At 44.7% G+C, this 24,019-nt stretch overlaps 2 protein-coding genes across 6 annotated transcripts in view; one reads left to right on the top strand and one right to left on the bottom strand.

Annotated features, from left to right (window-relative positions):
- Positions 1 to 933: 933 nt before the first annotated feature.
- rnf141 (ring finger protein 141) overlaps positions 934 to 24,019 on the bottom strand; it is a 57,976-nt gene continuing 34,890 nt past the window's right edge. For all 3 annotated transcript variants that reach the window (XM_059976238.1, XM_059976239.1, XM_059976241.1), the window contains 2 exons: positions 8,345 to 8,452; positions 934 to 5,084 (listed from right to left, as the gene is read on the bottom strand). In XM_059976238.1, the coding sequence (XP_059832221.1) occupies positions 4,934 to 5,084; positions 8,345 to 8,452 (259 nt within the window). In that variant the 3' untranslated portion in view covers positions 934 to 4,933. The remainder of the gene's footprint in view (positions 5,085 to 8,344; positions 8,453 to 24,019) is intronic.
- LOC132397440 (uncharacterized) lies at positions 5,135 to 20,199 on the top strand. Of its 3 annotated transcripts, XM_059976236.1 has the most exons (3): positions 5,135 to 5,504; positions 14,842 to 14,885; positions 14,977 to 20,199. In XM_059976236.1, exon 3 carries the CDS (start codon positions 16,171 to 16,173, stop codon positions 17,206 to 17,208), a length of 1,038 nt encoding a protein of 345 aa, XP_059832219.1. In that variant the 5' UTR covers positions 5,135 to 5,504; positions 14,842 to 14,885; positions 14,977 to 16,170; the 3' UTR covers positions 17,209 to 20,199. The 3 variants fall into 3 exon arrangements, 2 of the variants coding, with proteins under 2 accessions (XP_059832219.1, XP_059832220.1); XM_059976237.1 differs by lacking the exon at positions 14,842 to 14,885; XR_009513380.1 differs by lacking the exon at positions 5,135 to 5,504 and having other exon boundaries at positions 12,365 to 14,885.

The raw sequence follows: 24,019 nt of genomic DNA, 5'->3' as shown, positions 1-24,019 counted from the left end.
CACTATAAAGAAACATCCTTTCCACATCCACAATGTAGCCCTTTCAATATTCGGTAGGTTTCAATGAGAAACACTCCCATTCTTCTAAACTCCAGTGAGTACAGGCCCAGAGACATCATCTCCAACCGAAGCTTGTGTGGATATAACTTGCACCCCAAATGTTATACCATAAAACCACAGACCACAATCAATTTCCATATAGAGTCTGGACAGACGGAGTAGCATGCACAAAGGGGAAGGCTGGTTTTATCAGTTACATACCAACACAGTTGGGGGGGGGGGGGGGGAGGAGGGGTTGTTGGGATAAACTCTCACTCTCTTGTAAATACACCCAATGGTGTATGTCTCAAATAGGCTCTCTCAACCAAGCCCAGCTTCTGGACTTCACATGGGGCTTATCTACTTACTAGGCTAAGCAAACATTTTTCAACTGACAGGAGGAAGGGCAAAGGCAGATTACTGGTATCTTAAAACTATTCACTTTGGGTAGATGAGGCTTGTTACTCATGGTTGACAGCTCATCTAGGGGGAAGAAAAACTCTGATCTCAAACCTCTGCTGCTCTGTACTTATACCCACTTAGGAGGAAGGCTTTGAGAGTAAATCTGGAGGAAAACTCCAGAGCTGGAGAGCTAAGGCAAACCTACATTGAGTTCAATGCTGACTGGCAACTCCTCAATGCCACTGGTGCCAACACTCTGCTGTTCGTTTAGATCCATCAGCTGCCTGGAGAAGAGAGCCTGCTGCTTGGGCAACACCAATGAAGGTCTCCCTCAGATACAAGAACATGCACATTGAAAGGCTTTGCCCACTGCCCACCAAGCAATGATCACAGGTCAGTTGACAGAGACACAGAGTAGAGCTGGGTGTGTTGTTGTAAAGTCACAGTGACCAAGTTGGTAATCAGTGAACTCTCCTTTTCCTGAAACATGAAGCTAATGAAAAAATCTTTTATTGATTTACATCCAACAAACAAAACTAATTAAAAAAATAATTTCAACAATAAAGCAAAGAACTGTTCAAAGTGTGGCAAGTTCTTCCTGCAAGTTAATGCAAATAGATGGACATTATTCAACAATAAAACTTCATCATAACTATCAGAAATACTGACATCATTAGTAGTCATTAACTTCACTATCATGCAATTAAACAGGCTCAAACCAGCTTTGAATCTCAGCAACTGAACACTTGGTTACTAAAGATCTTCAGATTAATTTGTTATCTCTAATTCCAACAAAGGTAGCTAGCAAACGAGTCAAGGTGACTGACCACAGGTACGGGGTGCATGGAGCACCCAGGGAGGGGCAGCACTCACTGTGAAGGGCTTTGTAGTGTCCACTCTGGGGAAGTTCACTCTCCTTTGGTCTCCACCGGACTCTCAGCTCTCACCTGTGGCTCCTGTTTGCATACGATAGCAGCCACTGCCCGCTACACCGCTTCAACAAGCAGGTTAAACCAGGTGAGGGTAGCCCTAGTGAATTAGGGACATGCCTGTACCAGCATGCAAAGTCAGCTCTGGTGGATTGGGTGGATGAGAAGTACAGTGAGATCCAACCATCAGGACAGCAGTATTGCAACACTCAGAGGAGAGCAAAGGTCTTGACGAAGCACACTGTAATTTGAAAATTGCACAGATGGAGATATACTGCAAAGGTTTTTACTCCTCATGCAGGTAAGAAATAAACTCAATTCAATTACCTATGGTCTTCCACTGCAACCAAGGAAGGCCCCACTTGTGACAACTACTCGTACCGCTGGACCTGGACTTACGAAGTCGAGAGTGTGGAACTGCCCCGGTGCAATGGTTTTTCCACGTTAAAAACTCCCACACAGGTTTCCTGTCATTGTCAGATACAACAGACAACCACCAAGGTGGCTGAGAAGGCTGCACCAACAAGAACAAACAACCCAGATGTCAAGCCCTCTACATTCTGCAGAAGGCAAGAGGCAAAATCTTCCATTGCTACTTGACTATGCTCTATGGATATACCTGTTTATCCACATACTGACTGGGTTGTGTGCAGCTGCTCTTCCTCATTAGAAGGGGAAGGTTGAATAGGTTAGGACTTTATTCCCCAGAATGTAGACGATTGACAGGAGACTTGATTGAGGAAGGTAAATGCAAGCAGGCTTTTTCTACTGAGTTTGTTTGAGACTCAAACTAGAGGTCAATGGTTAAGATGGAATACATAAGGGGAACATTTTCACACAGAGGATAGTGAGCGTGTCAAACAAGCTGCCAGTGTAAGTGGTGGATGACGGTTTATTTCAACATTTAATAAATTTGGATGGATACAAGGATGAGAGGGGTATGGAAGGCTGTGGTCAGGGTGCAGGTCGATGGGACTAGCTAGAATAATAGCTTTCAGCATGGACAAGGTGAGCTGAAGGGCCTGCTACAATGTTCCATCTTTGGAAACCAGAACAAGCCAGAATCACTGAGCATTTAAAACAGGGACTGCAATGGCCTGCCTCTGCAGTCTGCTTGTGCCAACAGTATGTTCCAGTTTTACAAAGTAATTAATAAAGTCGCTTATGAGGACTTGGGCACAGAGGAAGTTCTAGTGTAAAGGAGTTTGGAAGATGATGATGGATGTTGTGTAGCAGTAAATCTCGACATGGCCTGTGATGAACATAGATTTGATTTGGTAGGTTTTACAGGTATTTGAATCATTTTATAAATTTATTCTTACACATTAAAGCTGAAAGTTTCAACGATTTGACTCTTTTTCCAAGGATACAACTCATATCCTCAATATTTATTATTAATGGTTTTCTTTTATTGTATTTCTGCAGTTTGACTATTTATACTTATTTATCAATTCTGTTGTTTTTCTTTTTGTATTTGCACAATTTGTTGCCTTTTGCACACTAATTGTCTATCTTTGTGTATTTTAATTGATTCGATTGTTTCTTTGTATTTACTGTGAATGCCTGCAAGAAAATGAATCTCACAGTTTTAAATGGTGACATACATGTACTTTGATAATAAACTTACTTTTAACTTTGAAAGGCAACATTGTTTTTCAAAAATGCAAAGTCATTAAAGCACTGGCACAAATAGAGTAAATATTTCTAAATTTTCCTTTTGCAGCGACTGCTATATAGAGTAATTGTGGCCGTAAATGTCAAACCAAAGCTGCTTACTGTCACAAGCTAAAGGCTACACCACCCAGTTCATGGACTGTTTGTCCCACTCCCATCATGGAGAGGCTACGTAGCATCCACACCAAGTCAACCAGACTCAAAAACAGTTACTTTCCCCAAGCAGTAAAGCTGATCAACACCTCCACCCACTAACCCACCCCTCCACACCCCCAACCACCACTACTTTATCATTTCCTGTCAGTCACCTTATGTACAGACACTCCTGTGCCCAGCGCCACTTTATGGACACACAATCAATGTACATAAGATATCTTATGTATTTATCTATATTGTGTTTTTTAAAATTGTTTTCTTTATCTTTCATTTTTTTTATGTTGCATCGGATTCAGAGTAACAATTATTTTGTTCTCCTTTACATTTGTGCACAGGAAATGACATTAAACAGCCCTGAATTATTCACCGTCATTCACAGCTTCCTCAGAGAACCTGCCCCACACTAAATACTGTCACAAGACACAGTGCTAGGATGTTTAGGAAAATCTAGCAGCATCCTGACATGTCTTTTGAAAGCATCATTTATAATCCATTCAGCATAATCAGCTGTTAAATCATCAATGCATTCTGTTCTGCTTCAGTTAATTCCAACCACAGGTCTCCATGTTCTGGTCTCCCCATTGTAGGAAGGATATCAAGGCTTTGGAAAGGGTGCACGAGAGGCTGACCAGGATGCTGCCTGGATTAGAGAAATTGGACAGACTTGAGTCGTTTTCTCCGAGTGGTGGAGGCTGAAGTGGGGATCTAATAGGGAGTTTATAAGATTATGAGAGGCATAGATAGAGTAGACAGAATCTTTTTCCCCCCCAGAGTTTAAATGTCTAACACCAGAGAGCATGCATTTAAGATGAGAGTGGATAATTTCAAAGGAGATGCCTGGGGTGTGGTAGAGGCGGATACATGAGAGACTTTTGAGAGACGTTTAGACAAGCACATGAATGTGAGGAAAATGGAGGGATCTGGGCATTGTGTATGCAGGAGAGATTAGTTTAGCTGGCCGTTTGATTACTAATTTGTTTGGTTCAGCACAACATTGAGGGTCGAAGGGCCTGTTCCTGTGCTGTACTGTTCTATCCCAGCTAGGATGATTGCTAGGAAAATCACAGCCCAGTAATTGAATCTCACTGCAATGATTAACTCAAGCACAAATACAGGATTAACTGCTTTGTTTTCAGGAGATTAACATACCTATTCGCATGAAGTCACATGGTGACGCTTATCGAAAGAACAAGTAAAATAACAGGGAGTGCTAAAGGTGGCTTTGCCACGTTGGACACAATGCATGTTTGCCAAACCTTCAGTCTCTTTACCAAAGCACAACAAAAAAAATCACAGCCAGCCTGTAATCTGCTTTAGCTCACAATCAAACTGTCAGGTCAAAAAAAATCAAAAGTGATCCAATATACAAAAGCCCCAGGGCTCAGAATCCATGGTAGATGATTTATGTGTAGAAGGAAATATTTGTAGAACTCCATGGTCAGTCCCAAGCCCGGCTGCGGAAGGAGGAGGGTTGAGCACGGGCTAGCAATCCCATCCCGTAAAATCCCAATGCTATAGAAACTCCAACAGAAGCTCCAAAGACCTCATCCCTGGGAGAGGAAGGATCTTCACCTAGAAGACATTAAGTAGCTACAGGGCCGACCAACCTTCAGCCCAGGACAGAGGACTCTGGCGAGCTGCTGTTGTCAGTCTGTGCCCCAGTAAATGCGATGGACTTAAAAAGGAGACGACCAGTTGCAAGTAGTCTGTGGGGCAAATAGCTCCTGTGAGTCTTAAGGCTTGTGGGGATGCCCAGCCTCGTCCGCTATTTTGAGGATGTAGCTGGCAACATCTTCTTCGGTTGGGGCATCAGATACCACCCAGGAGTCGCCGGCCTCTTTCACCTGCAGTCGGCAAATAGGGCAGTTCCGGTTGTGATCGCTCCTGCCACAGAGAAAGGAAACAAACTCTCAGTGTCACTGTTAACAGGCAAGGCTTCCTCTCCCTCCTGGGCAGCCTGGCACACAGTTATAAATAGTGACAACACATCCTCACAAAATGCAGGAGGAACTCAGGAAGTCACGGAGCAACTATGAAGAGGAACAAAGAATCAGCTAACAAAGTTTCAGATCCTGAAGAAGAGCCTTGGCCCTTTGTGCTGCACCACCAGCAACCCAATTGAATCCTAGCCTAATCATGGGACAATTTATAATGACCAGTTAATCTTCTAACCAAAATGTCTTTAGAATGTGGGAGGAAACTCATATATTCCACGGGACGACACAGTAACTCCTTACAGAGGACACTGGGATTGAACTCTGAACTGCAATGACACTGTACTACTGTGGCACCTGGTTACCTTTGGTGAGTTTTGGGTTATCTTACTGCATAAGAGGTGCTACATAAATGCACAATGACTCATGCAGCCTTAGGTCCTGATGACGGGTCTCAACCCAAAATGTCTCCTCTTTTCTCCCTCCGTAGATACTGCATGACCTGCAGAGTTCCTCCAGCGTTTTGTGTGTGTTGCTCTGTAGAATGTCTTGTGCTTACAACATTCCCTCCGCACCTTGTCTGGTTTGGCGCATTCAGAGACAACAGTGGTTTTCAGTCTGGCTACAGTTCAGTTTTAAAATTCCTTTAGCTCCGTCATCTCCAGAGATTCTACAACCCTGAATGTCTCTGCATTCTTCCAGTTCAAGTGTATTACAGATCCCTGATCATTTCAGCCTTAGCAACAGTGCCATTCAGTTGTCTTGTGCCCTAAGCTCTGAAGTTCCTGCCCAACCTTTGAGTATAGTGTTCAGTTCTGGTCCTCTCAGTATAGGAAGGATGTGGAAATCTTAGACAGGGCACAGAGGAGATCTACCAGGATGCCATATGGATTAGAGAGCATGTCTTACGAGGACAGGCTGGACAAGCTTGGGTTTTCTCTCTTTGGATTGAAGGAGATTGAGAGAAGACTTGATGGAGGTGTATAAGACGATAAAAGAGGTATAGATCAAGTGGATAGCCAGAGTTTGTCCCTCCCCCCAAAGTGGGAATGGCTAATACGAAAGGACATAATTTAAGGCAGTTGGAGGAAAGTATTGGGGGCGGGGGGGGAGAGAGTCAGAGGGAAATGTTTTCCACAGAGAGTGGTGGGTGTGTGGAATGTCCTGCCAGGAGTGGTGTAGAAGCATTAGGGGCATTTAGGAAACTTTTAGATAGGCACATGGATGACAGAAAAATGGAGGACGATGTAAGAGGGAAGGATTAGATTGATGTTGGAAGGAGGTTAAAAGGTCTACGATGCTGCTGTGTTCTCTGTTCTATAAATTTGCCCTTTTTGTCTAAACTTTCTTAACAGCTCCTTTGGATGGCTTTGTGTCCATTTTTTATCATCTCCTGTGAAGAATCTTGGGACATTTTATTCTATTTAAGGTGCTACCTAAATGCACAGTGACTCATGCAGCCTCAGACTAGTCACCAGGTTCCCCTCAGTTAATGGTAGGGATCCATGGCATAAAAATCATCCTGAACTAGTGGATAATTCATTACTCTCAATAAACTAGATGACTCATAAAACCAAAACTATACAAGCTGCCCAAACAGAAGGCACTTGAGAACTGAGCATAGAAATATGTCCAGAGCAGCTTTGTCCTACTCTGGCAAAGGCCCATGCAGTAAATCTACCGACTTTTCTGCCAACAGATTCCAGGCAGGCACAGTCCCTGGTTTCAGCGGTGCTTTTGGCTTATTTCCTGGGACTCTGAAGGTCAAAACTACTGTTGACAGATCTTTAGACATGATATCAGGCTACGAGGTTACTAACTAAATTCAAATTAATGAGTTGTATTTACATAGAGCATTTAACCAAAGAAAAAAATGCAAAGTGGCATAACTTTAACTAATTTGGAACATTGCTGCTAGACTTTTAACAAAAACCAGGATTAGGGAACACATTACTCCTCTGTCCTAGCTACTTTGCACGAGCTTCTTGCATCTTTTGGAATTGATTTCATAGTTCTTTTACGACTTTTTAAAGTTATTGTTTGGGACATCACAGAATCATTTTCAGCAAAAACTGTAGGTAGACAGAGTCGTAAAGAATACTTTAGACTCACTGGCCTTCATAAATCAAAGTACTGAGTACAGGAGTTAGGATGTTGAAGGTGGTGAGGGTTAATCTGGAGTATTGTGTCCAGTTCTGCTTATCTTGCTACAGTAAAGATATCAATAAGATTGAAAGAGTGCAGAGAAGTTTTACACGAACATTGCCAGGACCTGAAGACCTGCTGATTAGGAAAAGGTTAAATAGCTTGGGACTTCCCTGGAGCGTAAGAGGATAAGGGGAGATTTGATTGAGGTATACAAAATTATGAGGGGTATAGATAGGGTAAATGCAAGTAGGCTTTTTCCACTGAGGCTGGGTGAGACTTGAACTACAGGTCAAGGGTTAAGGGTGAAAGGTGAAATGCTTAAGGCGATCTTCTTCATTCAGGGTCGTGAGAGTGTGGAATCAGTTGCCAGCAGAAGAGGTGAATCTGGGTTTAATTTCACCATTTAAGAGAAATTTGGGTAAATTCATGGAATGGGAGAGGTATGGAAGGCTACAGACCAGGTGCATGTCGATGGGATTAGGTAGTTTAAGAGTTTGACATGAACTAGCTGGACTGAAAGGCCTGTTTCTGTGCTGTAGTGTTCTATGTCTCTATGAGTGCAACATGCATTGTACAACATGGAGGAACTCAGCAGGTCAGGAAGCATCTATGGAGAGGAAGAAACAATCAATGTCTGCTTTGCCATTCTATCATGGTTCCCTCCCAACCCCATTCTCCTGCTTCTCTTCATAACCTTTGATGACTTGACTGATCAAGAACCTTTCAACCTCCACTTTAAATATATCCAATGACCTGATTTCCAAAATTGACTGTGACAATGACTTCCACAGATTCATCACTCTCCGGCTAAAGAAATTCCTCTTATCTCTGTTCTAAACGTATATCTTTCTATTCTGAGGCTGTGCCCTCTGGTCTTGGACTCCCACACTATAGGAAACATCCTCTCCCTGTCCACTCCATCTAGGCCTTCTCCTTAACTGGACAGGACTGGATGGGCCTTACTCGTCCCTGTCCTACTGCAATACCCACCAGTGCGATGGGCTAGTTAATCCATGTCGACACTCGAGAAGGCAGCTGCACCTGGAAGCTGAATCAACTCACCATTTGTCAATGCACTTCTGGCAGAAGCTGTGAGTACAGGGGAGAATGAGGTCTGCTCGACCGTCCATACAGATACAGCACTCTTCTTCATCAGTCATCTCCTTAATCCTACAACAAAAATACGTGACATTGAGGTTATTTCAATCAAACACACAACTTAATGCAAGCAGCCTTTTTCCACTGAGATTGGGTGGGATTACAACCAGAGGTCATGGGTTAAAGGTGAAGGGTGAAATGTCTAATGGGAACATGAGGAGGAACTTCTTCACTTAGAAAGTGTTGAGAGTGTGGAAGAAGTTGCCAGCGGTGGTGTTAGATGTGAGTTTGATTTCAATATTTCAGAGAAATTTTGAAAGGTACACAAATAGTCCTCCATGAGATCAAACCATGAGTTCTCCTTTACTACAGGGAATAAGATCCACTGGACACAATACACCAAGTGCAGCCACACAAACAACTTATATAAGTGCAGCTCCGAAACTCGATGCCCTGACTGATGAAGGCCAGCATGCTAAACATCATCTTCACCAGCCTGTCTGTTTGCATGGCCACTTTCAGTGAACTGTGCACTTGTACTCCCAGCTCCCTCTTTTCCACGACACTCCTCGGTGAGCTGACATTCACTGTATCGATCCCAGCTCCCTCTGTTCCATGACACTCCTCAGTGAGCTGACATTCACTGTATTGGTCCCAGCTCCCTCTGTTCCACGACACTCCTCAGTGAGCTGACATTCACTGTATCGGTCCCAGCTCCCTCTGTTCCACGACACTCCTCAGTGAGCTGACATTCACTGTATCGGTCCCAGCTCCCTCTGTTCCATGACACTCCTCAGTGAGCTGACATTCACTGTATCGGTCCCAGCTCCCTCTGTTCCACGACACTCCTCAGTGAGCTGACATTCACTGTATCGGTCCCAGCTCCCTCTGTTCCACGACACTCCTCAGTGAGCTGACATTCACTTGTACTCCCAGACCCCTCTGTTCCATGACACTCCTCAGTGAGCTGACATTCACTTGTACTCCCTGCTCCCTCTGTTCCATGACACTCCTCAGTGAGCAGACATTCACTTGTACTCCCAGACCCCTCTGTTCCACGACACTCCTCAGTGAGCTGACATTCACTGTATCGGTCCCAGCTCCCTCTGTTCCACGACACTCCTCAGTGAGCTGACATTCACTGTATCGGTCCCAGCTCCCTCTGTTCCATGACACTCCTCAGTGAGCTGACATTCACTTGTACTCCCAGCTCCCTCTGATCCACGACACTCCTCAGTGAGCTGACATTCACTGTATCGGTCCCAGCTCCCTGTTCCACGACACTTCTCAGTGAGCTGACATTCACTGTATCGGTCCCAGCTCCCTCTGTTCCATGACACTCCTCAGTGAGCTGACATTCACTTGTACTCCCAGCTCCCTCTGTTCCACGACACTCCTCAGTGAGCTGACATTCACTGTATCGGTTCCAGCTCCCTCTGATCCACGACACTCCTCAGTGAGCTGACATTCACTTGTACTCCCAGCTCCCTCTGTTCCATGACACTCCTCAGTGAGCTGACATTCACTTGTACTCCCAGCTCCCTCTGATCCACGACACTCCTCAGTGAGCTGACATTCACTGTATCGGTCCCAGCTCCCTGTTCCACGACACTCCTCAGTGAGCTGACATTCACTGTATCGGTCCCAGCTCCCTCTGATCCACGACACTCCTCAGTGAGCTGACATTCACTTGTACTCCCAGCTCCCTCTGTTCCACGACACTCCTCAGTGAGCTGACATTCACCGTATCGGTCCCAGCTCCCTCTGATCCACGACACTCCTCAGTGAGCTGACATTCACCGTATCGGTCCCAGCTCCCTCTGTTCCACGACACTCCTCAGTGAGCTGACATTCACTGTATCGGTCCTAGCTCCCTCTGTTCCACGACACTCCTCAGTGAGCTGACATTCACTGTATCGGTCCTAGCTCCCTCTGTTCCATGACACTCCTCAGTGAGCTGACATTCACCGTATCGGTCCCAGCTCCCTCTGTTCCACGACACTCCTCAGTGAGCTGACATTCACTGTATCGGTCCTAGCTCCCTCTGTTCCATGACACTCCTCAGTGAGCTGACATTCACTTGTACTCCCAGCTCCCTCTGTTCCATGACACTCCTCAGTGAGCTGACATTCACTGTATCGGACCCAGCTCCCTCTGTTCCATGACACTCCTCAGTGAGCTGACATTCACTTGTACTCCCAGCTCCCTCTGTTCCATGACACTCCTCAGTGAGCTGACATTCACTTGTACTCCCAGGTCCCGCTTCCATTCGTCCTTGGGTTGAAGGTGGAATTATTAACATTGATCATAGGACACTACAGCAAAACAGTCTCTTCAGCCTTTCAGCACACAATGTTGTGCTGACCTTCTAACCTACTTTAAAGTCAGTCTAACACTTTTTCTACCATCCTTGTGTCTACCTAGGAGTTTCTTAAATGACCCTAATGTGCCAGCCCTGGCAGGGCATCCAGACAATCACCACTCTGTGTAAAAAAACCTCTGATGTATAAAGTTGTTCTCATGTGTAGGCTATCTTCTTGGTGGAACCCTTCCCTTCAACATACACACCCCACATACTTTCATCCAGTCACCTTAAAATTACGCCCTCATCTATTAGCCATTTCCACCCTGGGAAAGTGTCAGACTGTCCATTCAATCTATATCTCTTATTATCTTGTACACCTATCAAGTCACCCCTCATCCTCCTTCTCTCCAAAGAGAAAACCTCTGGCTCACTTAACCTACCCTCAATAAGCTATGCTCTTCAATGCAGGCAGCATTCTGATACATGTCCTCTGCAACTTCTCTAAAGCTCCCACATCCTTCTTATAATTAGGCAACCAGAGTTGTCCCTAAAATGGGTCAAACCCCAACTGCAAAAGGAGGAGGGACCATAGGGCTAACAATGCATCCCGTAAAAACCCAGAGCTACAGAAACGCCAACAGATGATCCAAACACCTCATCCCTGGGAGAAGAAGCTTGAAAGACTGGCCCAGGACAGAGGACCTGGTGTCCTGCCATCAGCAGCCTATGCCCCAGTAGGGGTGATGGGCTTAACAACAACAGAAGTAAATGTCCAGAGTCCACAAAGATACAGTGGTGGATCAGGGATATCCCCAGTTTCTTTTTCACTGTGTAAAATGCACAGTGTAATGTTCAAGTTCAAGTTTATTGTCCTCTGACTGTACATATATACAACCCAACAAAACCACGTTCCTCCAGACCACGGTCACCCACAATACATATATACAACCCAACAAAACCACGTTCCTCCAGACCACGGTCACCCACAATACATATATACAACCCAACAAAACCACGTTCCTCCAGACCACGGTCACCCACAATACATATATACAACCCAACAAAACCACGTTCCTCCAGATCACGGTCACCCACAATACATATATACAACCCAACAAAACCACGTTCCTCCAGACCACGGTCACCCACAATACATATATACAACCCAACGAAACCGCGTTCCTCTGGACCACGGTCACCCACAATACATATATACAACCCAACAAAACCACGTTCCTCTGGACCACGGTCACCCACAATGCATATATACAACCCAACAAAACCACGTTCCTCTGGACCACGGTCACCCACAATACATATATACAACCCAACGAAACAACGTTCTTCTGGACCATGGTCACCCAAAATGCGTATATACAACCCAACGAAACAACGTTCCTCCAGACCACGGTCACCCACAATACGTATATACAACCCAACGAAACAACGTTCCTCCGGACCACGGTCACCCACAATACGTATATACAACCCAACGAAACAGCGTCCCTCCGGACCACGGTCACCCACAATACGTATATACAACCCAACGAAACAACGTTCCTCCGGACCACGGTCACCCAAAATGCGTATATACAACCCAACGAAACAACGTTCCTCCAGACCACGGTCACCCACAATACGTATATACAACCCAACGAAACAACGTTCCTCCAGACCACGGTCACCCAAAATGCGTATATACAACCCAACGAAACAACGTTCCTCCAGACCACGGTCACCCACAATACATATATACAACCCAACGAAACAACGTCCCTCTGGACCACGGTCACCCACAATACATATATACAACCCAACGAAAGAACGTCCCTCTGGACCACGGTCACCCACAATACATATATACAACCCAACGAAACAACGTTCCTCTGGACCACGGTCACCCACAATACATATATACAACCCAATGAAACAACGTTCCTCTGGACCACGGTCACCCACAATACATATATACAACCCAACAAAACAACGTCCCTCCGGACCACGGTCACCCACAATACATATATACAACCCAACGAAACAACGTTCTTCTGGACCACGGTCACCCACAATACATATAAACAACCCAACGAAACAACGTTCTTCTGGACCACGGTCACCCACAATACATATATACAACCCAACGAAACAACGTCCCTCCAGACCACGGTCACCCACAATACATATATACAACCCAACGAAACAACGTCCCTCCGGACCACGGTCACCCACAATACATATATACAACCCAACGAAACAACGTTCCTCTGGACCACGGTCACCCACAATACATATAAACAACCCAACGAAACAACGTTCTTCTGGACCACGGTCACCCACAATACATATATACAACCCAACAAAACAACGTCCCTCCGGACCACGGTCACCCACAATACATATATACAACCCAACGAAACAACGTCGCTCCGGACCACGGTCACCCACAATACATATATACAACCCAACGAAACAACGTTCCTCTGGACCACGGTCACCCACAATACATATATACAACCCAACGAAACAACGTTCCTCCAGACCACGGTCACCCACAATACGTATATACAACCCAACGAAACAACGTTCCTCCGGACCACGGTCACCCACAATACGTATATACAACCCAACGAAACAGCGTCCCTCCGGACCACGGTCACCCACAATACGTATATACAACCCAACGAAACAACGTTCCTCCGGACCACGGTCACCCACGATACGTACATACAACCCAACGAAACAACGTTCCTCCGGACCACGGTCACCCACGATACGTACATACAACCCAACGAAACAACATTCCTCCGGACCACGGTCACCCACAATACATATATACAACCCAACGAAACAACGTTCCTCCGGACCACGGTCACCCACAATGCATATATACAACCCAATGAAACAATGTTCCTCCGGACCACGGTCACCCACAATACGTATATACAACCCAATGAAACAGCGTTCCTCTGGACCATGATCACCCACAATACATATATACAACCCAACGAAACAATGTTCTTCCGGACCACGGTCACCCACAATACATATATACAACCCAACGAAACAACGTTCCTCCGGACCACGGTCACCCACAATACATATATACAACCCAACGAAACAATGTTCCTCCGGACCACGGTCACCCACAATACATATATACAACCCAACGAAACAACGTTCCTCCGGACCACGGTCACCCACAATACATATATAACACACACAGCACACAAACCAAAATATTACAAGTTAAAAAAATATAATTCAAAATGCAAGTAGCACACAGTACCAGTAGACAGTCAACAGTTCAGTAAACAGCTCAAAGAAATTTTTATTATCAAAGTACATATGTCACCACATACAGCCCTGAGTGAGATCCATTTTCCTGTGGGCATACACAATGAATCTATAGAATAGTATCTATAACAGCATCAATGAAAGATCAACCAGAGCGCAGAAGACAACACACTGTGCAAATGCAAATATAAATATAATGCTGCTTTCCTACAACAGTGTTTCATATAGATGTGCTCAATGGTTGGAAGGACTTTACCCATGTGGTACTGGGCTGTATCCAATACTTTTTGGAAGATTTTCTGTTTAAAGGCATTGGTGTTTCCATACCAGGCTTTGCTGCAGTCTTTACTCTCCTCTATGCAGTTATACAAGTTCGTCAAAAATTTAAATGTCATTCTGAATCTCTGCAAACTCCGAAGGAAGTCAAGGCGATGCGGTGCTTTCTTTGTAATAGCACTTAACATACTGGGCCCATGATAGGTACTCTGATATAGTAACACACAAGAATTGAAAATTCACTGTCCCACTGTCCTAGTGACGAGAACCTGGCGGTATTCATTAGTTTCATAGCCTGAAGGAAGAAGCCGTTATCTAGTCTAGCAGTCCTAGTCCTGATGCTCCTGCATCTCCTTCCTGACGATAGTTGGTCAAAGAGATTTGTAGGATGGGTGATGAGATCCTCAACAATGTTTTGGGCCCTTTGTCCTGGTAAGTGTCACAAATTGGGGGGGGGGGGGTGGTGATGGATGGATGACATGATTTCACACAATGCATCTAAGTGAAAAAACCACAACAGTGTATATTTGGGTGAACATTAGAAGTTGTTTATCAGATTCTATGACAGAACTATTTCTATCTGCAGATTAAGCTGCTGTGCCAGTAACCTTTGGACACGACTGGTTTTCAGTAAGTCACCATGTGTTCAGCTTCATAACTGAAGGATTTGGCTTCAAGTCTGAATGAGTATAAATTTCCTCACACGTTTGTTTTTTTACAGATTAAGTTCTACCTCTCTTCTTGCATCTGTTGCCGGAAGGAACAAACAAGATGTTTTTAGCACTGAACATTTTGGCATGGAAACTACTGCGATGGACAGGAAGTGTCTACAACGGCTTGTCAAAAATATCCATCATTAACACTAGCCTACCTGCCATCAAGGACATATATACAGAAAGGTGTCGGAAAAGGGCCAGTTACATCGTGAAGGATCCCACCCACCTTGCTCATGGACTGTTTGTCCCACTCCCATCAGGGACGGGGTTACATGGCATCAACGCCAGGACCAACAGATTCATAGTTACTTACCCCAAGCAGTAAGGCTGTTCAACACTAACCTACCCCTCCACACCACCAAAAAAAAACTACTTTAACGTTTCCTCTCAGTCACCATATACAGAGGCATGCAAAAGTTTGGGCACCCCTGGTCAAAATTTCTATTACTGTGAATAGCTAAGTGAGTAGAAGATGAAGGGAACTCCAAAAGTCAAAGTTAAAGATGAAACATTCTTTTCAACATTTCAACTTTCTTTGTCAAGGACTCTCCTACACCCACCGATGACCCCTCCTCCTGTCTTCAACCCTCCTCCTCTTCATGGACACCCCACTCTGGTCTTCTACCTGCTCTGGATCTCTTTATTGCTAATTGCCGATGGGACATCAACTGTCTTGACTTCACCACACCCTGTTCCAATTCCAACCTCACTCCTTCCGAACGCACTGCTCTCCGCTCCCTCCGCACCAATCCCAACCTCACTATAAAACCTGCTGATAAGGGGGGAGCTGCTGTCTGGCGTACTGACCTCTACCTGGCCGAGGCACAGCGACAACTCTCTGATACCTCCTCTTATTTACCCCTTGATCATGACCCCACTAAGGAGCACCAGGCCATTGTCTCCTATACCATCACCAACCTTATCAGCTCTGGGGATCTCCCATCCACTGCCACCAACCTCATAGTTCCCACACCCCGCACTTCCCGTTTCTACCTCCTACCCAAGATCCACAAACCTGCCTGTCCAGGTAGACGCATTGTATCAGCTTGCTCCTGCCCCACTGAACTCATTTCTGCATACCTTGACACTGTCTTATCCCCCTTGTTCAATCTCTTCCCACCTATGTTCGTGACATTTCTCATGCTTCGAATTTTTTCAAAGATTTTAAGTTCCCTGGCCCCCACCGTCTTATTTTCACCATGGACATCCAGTCCCTATATACCTCCATCCCCCACTGGGATGGTCTCGAAGCTCTTCGTTTTTTTTTGGATTCCAGACCTAACCAATTCCCCTCTACCACCACTCTCCTCCGTCTAGCGGAATTAGTTCTTACTCTCAATAATTTCTCCTTTGACTCCTCCCACTTCCTCCAAACCAAGGGTGTAGCCATGGGCACCCGTATGGGTCCCTGTTATGCCTGCCTTTTTGTTGGCTTTGTGGAACAGTCCATGTTCCAAGGCTATACTGGTATCCATCCCCCTCTTTTCCTTCGCTACATCGACGACTGCATTGGCACTACCTCTTGCACACGTGCTGAGCTCGTTGACTTCATTAACTTTGCCTCCAGCTTTCACCCTGCCCTCAAATTTACCTGGTCCATTTCCGACACTTCCCTCCCCTTTTTTGATCTTTCTGTCTCCATCTCTGGAGACGGCCTATCTACTGATATCTACTATAAGCCTACAGACTCTCACAGCTATCTGGACTATTCCTCTTCCCACCCTGTCTCTTACAAAAAGGCTATCCCCTTCTCACAATTCCTCCGTCTCCGCCGCATCTGCTCTCAGGATGAGGCTTTTCATTCCAGGACGAAGGAGATGTCTTCCTTTTTTAAACAAAGGGGCTTCCCTTCATCCACCATTAACTCTGCTCTCAAACACATCTCTCCCATTTCCCGCACATCTGCCCTCACCCCATCCACCCGCCACCCCACTCGGGATAGGGTTCCCCTTGTCCTTACCTACCACCCCACCAGCCTCCAGGTCCAACATATAATTCTCCATAACTTCCGCCACCTCCAACAGGATCCCACTACCCAGCACATCTTTCCCTCCCCCCCCCTTCTGCTTTTCACAGGGATCGCTCCCTACGCGACTCCCTTGTCCACTCGTCCCCCCCATCCCTTCCCACCGATCTCCCTCCTGGCACTTATCCTTGTAAACGGAACAAGTGCTACACCTGCCCTTACACTTCCTCCCTCACCACCATTCAGGGCCCCAGACAGTCCTTCCAGGTGAGGCGACACTTCACCTGTGAGTCGGCTGGTGTGGTATACTGCGTCCAGTGCTCCCGGTGTGGCCTTTTATATATTGGTGAGACCCGACGCAGACTGGGAGACCGATTCGCTGAGCACCTACGCTTGGTCCGCCAGAAAAAGCAGGATCTCCCAGTGGCCACACATATTAATTCCACGTCCCATTCCCATTCTGATATGTCTATCCATGGCCTCCTCTATTGTCAAAATGAATCCAAACTCAGGTTGGAGGAACAACACCTTAAATACCAGCTGGGTAGCCTCTAACCTGATGGCATGAACATTGACTTCTCTAACTTCCGTTAATGCCCCTCCTCCCCTTCTTACACCATCCCTGACATATTTAGTTGTTTGCCTGTTCTCCATCTCCCTCTGGTGCTCCCCCCACTTTCTTTCTCCTGAGGCCTCCCATCCCATGATCCTTTCCCTTCTCCAGCTCTGTATCACTTTCGCCAATCACCTTTCCAGCTCTTAGCTTCATCCCACCCCCCCCCCCCCGTCTTCTCCTATCATTTCGCATTTCCCCCTCCCCCCACTACTTTCAAATCTCTTACTATCTTTCCTTTTGGTTAGTCCTGACGAAGGGTCTCGGCCCGAAAGGTCGACAGCGCTTCTCCCTATCGATGCTGCCTGGTCTGCTGTGTTCCACCAGCATTTTGTGTGTGTTGTTGTTTCAACATTTTAAGCAAGATTAGTGTATTATTTTTGTTTTGTACAATTTTAGACTGGAAAAAAATAAGGAGCACCATGCAAAAGTTTGGGCACCCCAAGAGATTTGAGCTCTCAGATAACTTTTACCAAGGTCTCAGACCTTAATTAGCTTGTTAGGGCTATGGCTTGTTCACAGTCATCGTTAAGAAAGGCCAGTTGATGCAAATCTCAAAGTTTTATAAATACCCTGACTCTTCAAACCTTGTCCCACCAATCAGCAGCCATGGGCACCTCTAAGCAGCTGCCTAGCACTCTGAAAATTAAAATAAACGATGCCCACAAAGCAGGAGAAGGCTATATGAAGATAGCAAAGCATTTTCAGGTAGCCGTTTCCTCAGTTTGTAATGTAATTAAGAAATGGCAGTTAACAGGAACAGTGGGGGGTCAAGTTGAGGTCTGGAAGACCAAGAAAACTTTCCAAGAAAATTGCTTGCAGGATTGCTAGAAAGGCAAATCAAAACCCCTGTTTGACTGCAAAGGACCTTCAGGAAGATTTAGCAGACTCTGGAGTGGTGGTGCACTGTTCTACTGTGCAGTGACACCTGCACAAATATGACCTTCATGGAAGAGTCATCAGAAAAAAAACATTTCCTGCGTCCTCACCACAAAATTCAGCGTCAGAAGTTTGCAAAGGAACATCTAAACAAGCCTGATACATTTTTGAAACAAGTCCTGTGGACTGAAGTTAAAATAGAACTTTTTGGCCGCAATGAGCAAAACTATGTTTGGAGAAAAAAGGGTGCAGAATTTCATGGAAAGAACACCTCTCCAACTGTTAAGCACGGGGGTGGATCGATCATGCTTTGGGCTTATGTTGCAGCCAGTGGCACGGGGAACATTTCACTAGTAGAGGGAAGAATGAATTCAATTAAATAGCAGCAAATTCTGGAAGCAAACATCACACTGTCTGTAAAAAAGCTGAAGATGAAAAGAGGATGGCTTCTACAACAGGAGAATGATCCTAAACTCACCTCAAAATCCATAATGGACTACCTCAAGAGGCACAAGCTGAAGGTTTGCCATGGCTCTCACAGTCCCCCAACCTAAACATCATCGAAAAGCTGTGTATAGACCTCAAAAGAGCAGTGCATGCAAGACAGCCCAAGAATCTCACAGAACTAGAAGCCGTTTACAAGGAAGAATAGGCGAAAATCCCCCAAACAAGAACTGAAAGACTCTTAGGCGGCTACAGAAAGCGTTTACAAGCTGTGATACTTGCCAAAGGGGGTGTTCTGAACATGCAGGGTGCCCAAACTTTTGCTTCGGCCCTTATCAACTTTTGTTACTTTGAAATTGTAAAAGATGGAAATAAAAAAATAATCTTGCTTAAAATATTAAAGAAATGTGTCAACTTTAACTTTATGCCTTTTGGAAATCAGGTCATTTTTTACTCACTTAGCTATTCACAGTAAGAGAAATTTTGACCGAGGTGCCTAAACTTTTGCATACCACTGTATACAGCCTATGTCACTTTATGGACATACAATCTATGTATATAAGCTACCTTATGTATTTAATTTTTTGGGATTTTTGTGCTGCATCGAATCGAGAGTAACAATTCTCCTTTACACTTCTGTACAGGAATTGACATTAAACAATCTTGAACAGTGTTATTGTGCTATGGTTAAAAGAAAACATTCAATTGGCCATTTTAATTCTGGTGTAATAATGGTCTAGGTATCCAGGTCTTCCAGCCATACCGCCCTGCGGTAACCCTAACCTAATTACGGGACAATTTGCAATGACCAACTAACTTACTAACTGTTATGTTTTTGGACTGTGGGAGAAAACTCGCACAGTCCCGGAGAGAATATACAAGTTCCTGACAGGCAGCAGTGGGAATTGAACCTGTGTCACTAGTAGTGTAAAGCGCTGTGCTAACCACTTTGCTACCTGCCTCTTACCAAGAATTCATGTGGAATCTCGTTGTGGGGTCCAGGCCTTCATGACTCCCTAGAATCCTAACTCCGGGTGGCACAGTAGTATAGTGGTTGGCATAACACTTCTCAGTGCTAGCAAAATTCAGAGACTGGACGTTCTTCCTGGGACCATGTGGGATTCTCTGGGTGCTCCAGTTTCCTCCCACATTCGAAAGATATACAGGTTAGGGTTAGTAAGTTGTGGGCATGCTTGTTGGTACTGAAAGTGTATTGACACTTGTGGGTTGCCTCTAACACAATCCTCCGACTGTGCTGGTCATTGATGCTGTATGTTTCAATGTTTTAATGTACATGTGACAAATAAAACTGAAGTTTATTATCTGTATCTTTATAAAAGATTCCTGACAAGGTCATAACTGGTACAGGACCTGAGGCTTCACTTACTTCAATGGTTCAGTTAATTGTCTGGTGTGTTTAAATTAACCCTTTGCACATCCAATTTCTGAACTTGCACCCTATTTAGAATAGAGTCTATGCTTTTATTCCTTCTACCAAAGTGCTCAAGCCCCATTAGGGAATTAGTCCAGACTGTCGACTATTCCCTCCGGAACATGTGATAAATAAGTGAATCTGAATAAAGTACTGCAGACCCCTCGTTGATGGTGCTGCACTCCACTGAAGGACGGAAGAGTAAGCTCCATTCTGATGCTCGTTTGGGAATCTGAACTCTGGACAGTCTTACTGACTCCACCTTGTGGTCAGTGAACAGAAGACACAGGACCTCCACTTTGCCTTTGCCTCACAGATATCAATGCTGAACAGACAATACTGCAAATCTTCATCTAAACATCTCACTATATTAAACTGATATTCTAAAGTTACTACATCTTAGTCAACACACATAAAATGGTGGAGGAACTCAGCAAGTCAGCAGCATCAAAGGAGAGGAATAAGCAATAGATGTTCTGGGCCAAAGACCTCCAAGTTCTGCTGAAGGGTCTCAGCCCAAAACCTCGACTGTTTATTCCTCTCCAAAAATGCTGCCTGGCCTGCTGAGTTCCTACAGTATATTATATGTGTTGTTCTGCATTTCCAGCATTTGCAGGATCTCAGAATGAGCAATTATGCAATACTTAGAGAATGTCCCATGAATAATCTGCATTGGAGCATTGTTACCAGGATGTAGAATACATGCATGTAAGGAGTTTCTTCTTTTATGTTACTGCATATGTAATCAAAATGGCTTCTTTGTTAAAAGTCAAAATGCTTCTTTGTTATGCTAACTGGTGAGAGAGTGCTTCCCCTCGCAGCTTGTTTGGGTTATAATTACTGAGAACGAGAATTGTATTCGTTTGTTAACCAATTGGGATAGAGGTTATTCTTTCTTGTGGGTCTGTAAGCTCTTGCTGGGCGGACTTTTGGGGAGATGGCGCGAGGGGTTAGAGGGAGAAGACGCAATTTTGTAAGCTGGGCGACAGTACAGTCCCCAAGCGGGGGGGGGGGGGGGGGGGGGGTGCCAAGGCCAAGGGTTTTCGGCGAGGAGAGGAGACGAGGACAGATCTATGTGAGGCGTCTGGTTGACCACCGTTGTTGGTGCACTCTCTCATATTTGAAACTACTTGCAGTTCCCACTGCTGTGTTACCAATGCAAAGAAGCAAATTTTAAGGTGATTGGAGGAAAGTCAGAAGTAGTTGTTTTTATATAAACACAGAGTGGTGGGTGCATGGGTGGTAAAGGCAGATAATTTAGGGACTTGGCACATGGATGACAGAAAAATGGAAGGTTATGTGGAAGGGAAAGGTTAGAATGTTCTTAGACTAGGTTAAAAGGTTTGCGCAATGTTGTGGACTTAATGACCTGAAATATGCTGTAATATTCTTTATTCCAAGACCTGGAACCCCTGGTTGACAAGCACACTGCAACTACATCACACGAATTGCAATGGCTTGAGATGCCTGATCTTGTTCCATTCCTTGAGCCCAGAATTATCATTTTGATAACTGGTTGCAAACATAGTGAAAAATAAACTGCAGAATCATTGTTTCACTGAACGTAGTGGATACACTATGTTGGAGCAGGAACGTGTTTCAACGCTTGAGGGCTGCCCCCAGCACATCCTTAGGTCATGCTGTGTTAGCATAATCAATGCATTACAACACACACGCCCACCTTCACTGTCACCTGGTTTCACCTATCACCTGCCAGCTTTCACTCCCCTATTTCCCCCCATTTACAGTTCCGATGCAGGATCTTGGCCCAATGACCGTTTACTCATTTCCATAGATACTGCCTGACCTGCTGAGTTCTTTCAGCATTTTGTATGTGTTGCAACACATTTCTCTGTATGTTTTGATGTGGTAAATAAATGATTTGGAATCTGACCCTCAACCATCAGACACTTGAGCCAGTGTGGCGAACTTCACTCACCCCAATACTAAACTGTTCCCACAACCTATTGACTCACTTTCAAGGAATCTTCATCTCACATTCTTGATATTTATTGCTTATTTATTTATCTTTTTTTTTGTCTTTTGTTTCTTTGTACTTGCTGTGAACGCTCACAAGAAAATGAATCTCAGGGTTGTACATGGTGACATGCAAGTACTTTGATAATAAATTTACTCTAAACTTTGAACATGCATGCACCATCAATCTAAACACCATGCCACTCAAGGACGTGGGCTAATATTACTATTGTGACTATGTGTTTTACTGCCACTGTAATTGTGTGTTCTATGTGCTGTGGTTGGTTCTATGTTTTACACCATGGCCCTGGAGTAATGCTGTTTCATTTGGCTGTATTCATGTTTATAGCTGAATGACAAAAGTGTCTTCCAACCTTAAACCAGTAACCTCTAATCCCACCGGAAAAAAATGAGTCAGTCATAGAACACTACAGCACAGAAGTCCACCTAAACTATGCTGAAACAATAATCTGCCTCGTCCCATTGAACTGCCCCCAGACCATAGTTCTCTATGCCCTTCCCATCCATGTACTTATCCAAATTTCACTTCAATGTTGAAATTGACCTCGCATCCACAACTTGCACCTGTAGCTCGTTCCACACTCTCACCATCCTCTGAGGAAAGAAGTTCCCCTTAAACCTTTCACTCTTAACCCATGGCCTCTAGTTGTAGTCTTGCCCAACCTCAGTGGAAAAAGCCTACTTGCATTTATCCTTTCTGTACCCCTCACAATTTTGCAAACCTCTATCAAATCTCCCCTTATTCTCCTACGCTCCAGGGAATAAAGTCCTAACTTATTCAACTATTCCCTATAACTCAGGTCCTCAAGTCCCAGCAACATCCTTGTCAATGTTCTCAGCACTCTTTCAATCTTTTATTCACATCTTTCCTGTCGGTAGCTGACCAAAACCTTCCTTCTTTCTATTCTATCTGAGCGTGATATGTTGGTGCTGGAATGTGTGGTGACATTTGCAGGCTGCCTCCAGCACATCATTAGGTGTGTTTTGGTTGCTAACGCAAACAACGCATTTCACTGTATGCTTTGACGTACATGTGATAAAGAAATCTGAATCTGTGCTCTAGGTCACCCCTCAGTCTCCTGCATTCCAGTGCAAATAAGCACAGCCTACCCAATCTCTCCTGATAACAACATCCTTCTAATCTAGGCAATTTCCTAGTGAATCTTTTCTGATGAAGTTGAGGTCTGTTAATATATCTCTACTAATGAAGTGGGTCAAATAAAGAAATAAGAGTAGATTCCAATTAATTGGGCCATTGGACAGCTGCTTATTTGGGACAACTCTGAAAGAACAAAAAAAACTCATCAAGAAAATAGCTGGCATTCGTCGTTTATTTGGGACACAATGCCATTTATTTGGGCAGGAGACTGCTGTCAAACAGGTTCTAACTAGCTGCACATGCTTGTGTGGCTGTTAAGACACAACACCATGCTTCAAGCAAGTAGTTTTTAAAGTAGCATTACTTGCATGTGTTTGTGTTCAAAAAGCAGTGATTTTGTCACCTATGGTTGGCAAGAAATAAGCAGTAAGACAATTCAGAATTGTTTTGCTCACTGCAGTTCCAAACATTCAGCCTTGGAAAAGTAGCCTTGGCTAGGAGTAAAATTGAAACAATTTCATTACTTCAACAAGTTAGGGACTATGAAGAATTTGAAAGTGTCGATAATCATTCTGAATGTTACAATGTAAATGAAGCATTTGAAGGATGCACTCGTC

Source organism: Hypanus sabinus, chromosome 7 (genome assembly GCF_030144855.1).
Source record: "Hypanus sabinus isolate sHypSab1 chromosome 7, sHypSab1.hap1, whole genome shotgun sequence".
Taxonomy (NCBI): Eukaryota; Metazoa; Chordata; class Chondrichthyes; order Myliobatiformes; family Dasyatidae; genus Hypanus; species Hypanus sabinus.
Note: the sequence above shows the minus strand (reverse complement) of the source record. Positions and strands in the feature narration are given on the sequence as shown.

Excerpts from the sequence above, each read along its gene's own strand:
- LOC132397440 (XM_059976237.1), top strand. The coding sequence starts at position 16,171 with ATGGACATCCAGTCCCTATATACCTCCATCCCCCACTGGGATGGTCTC.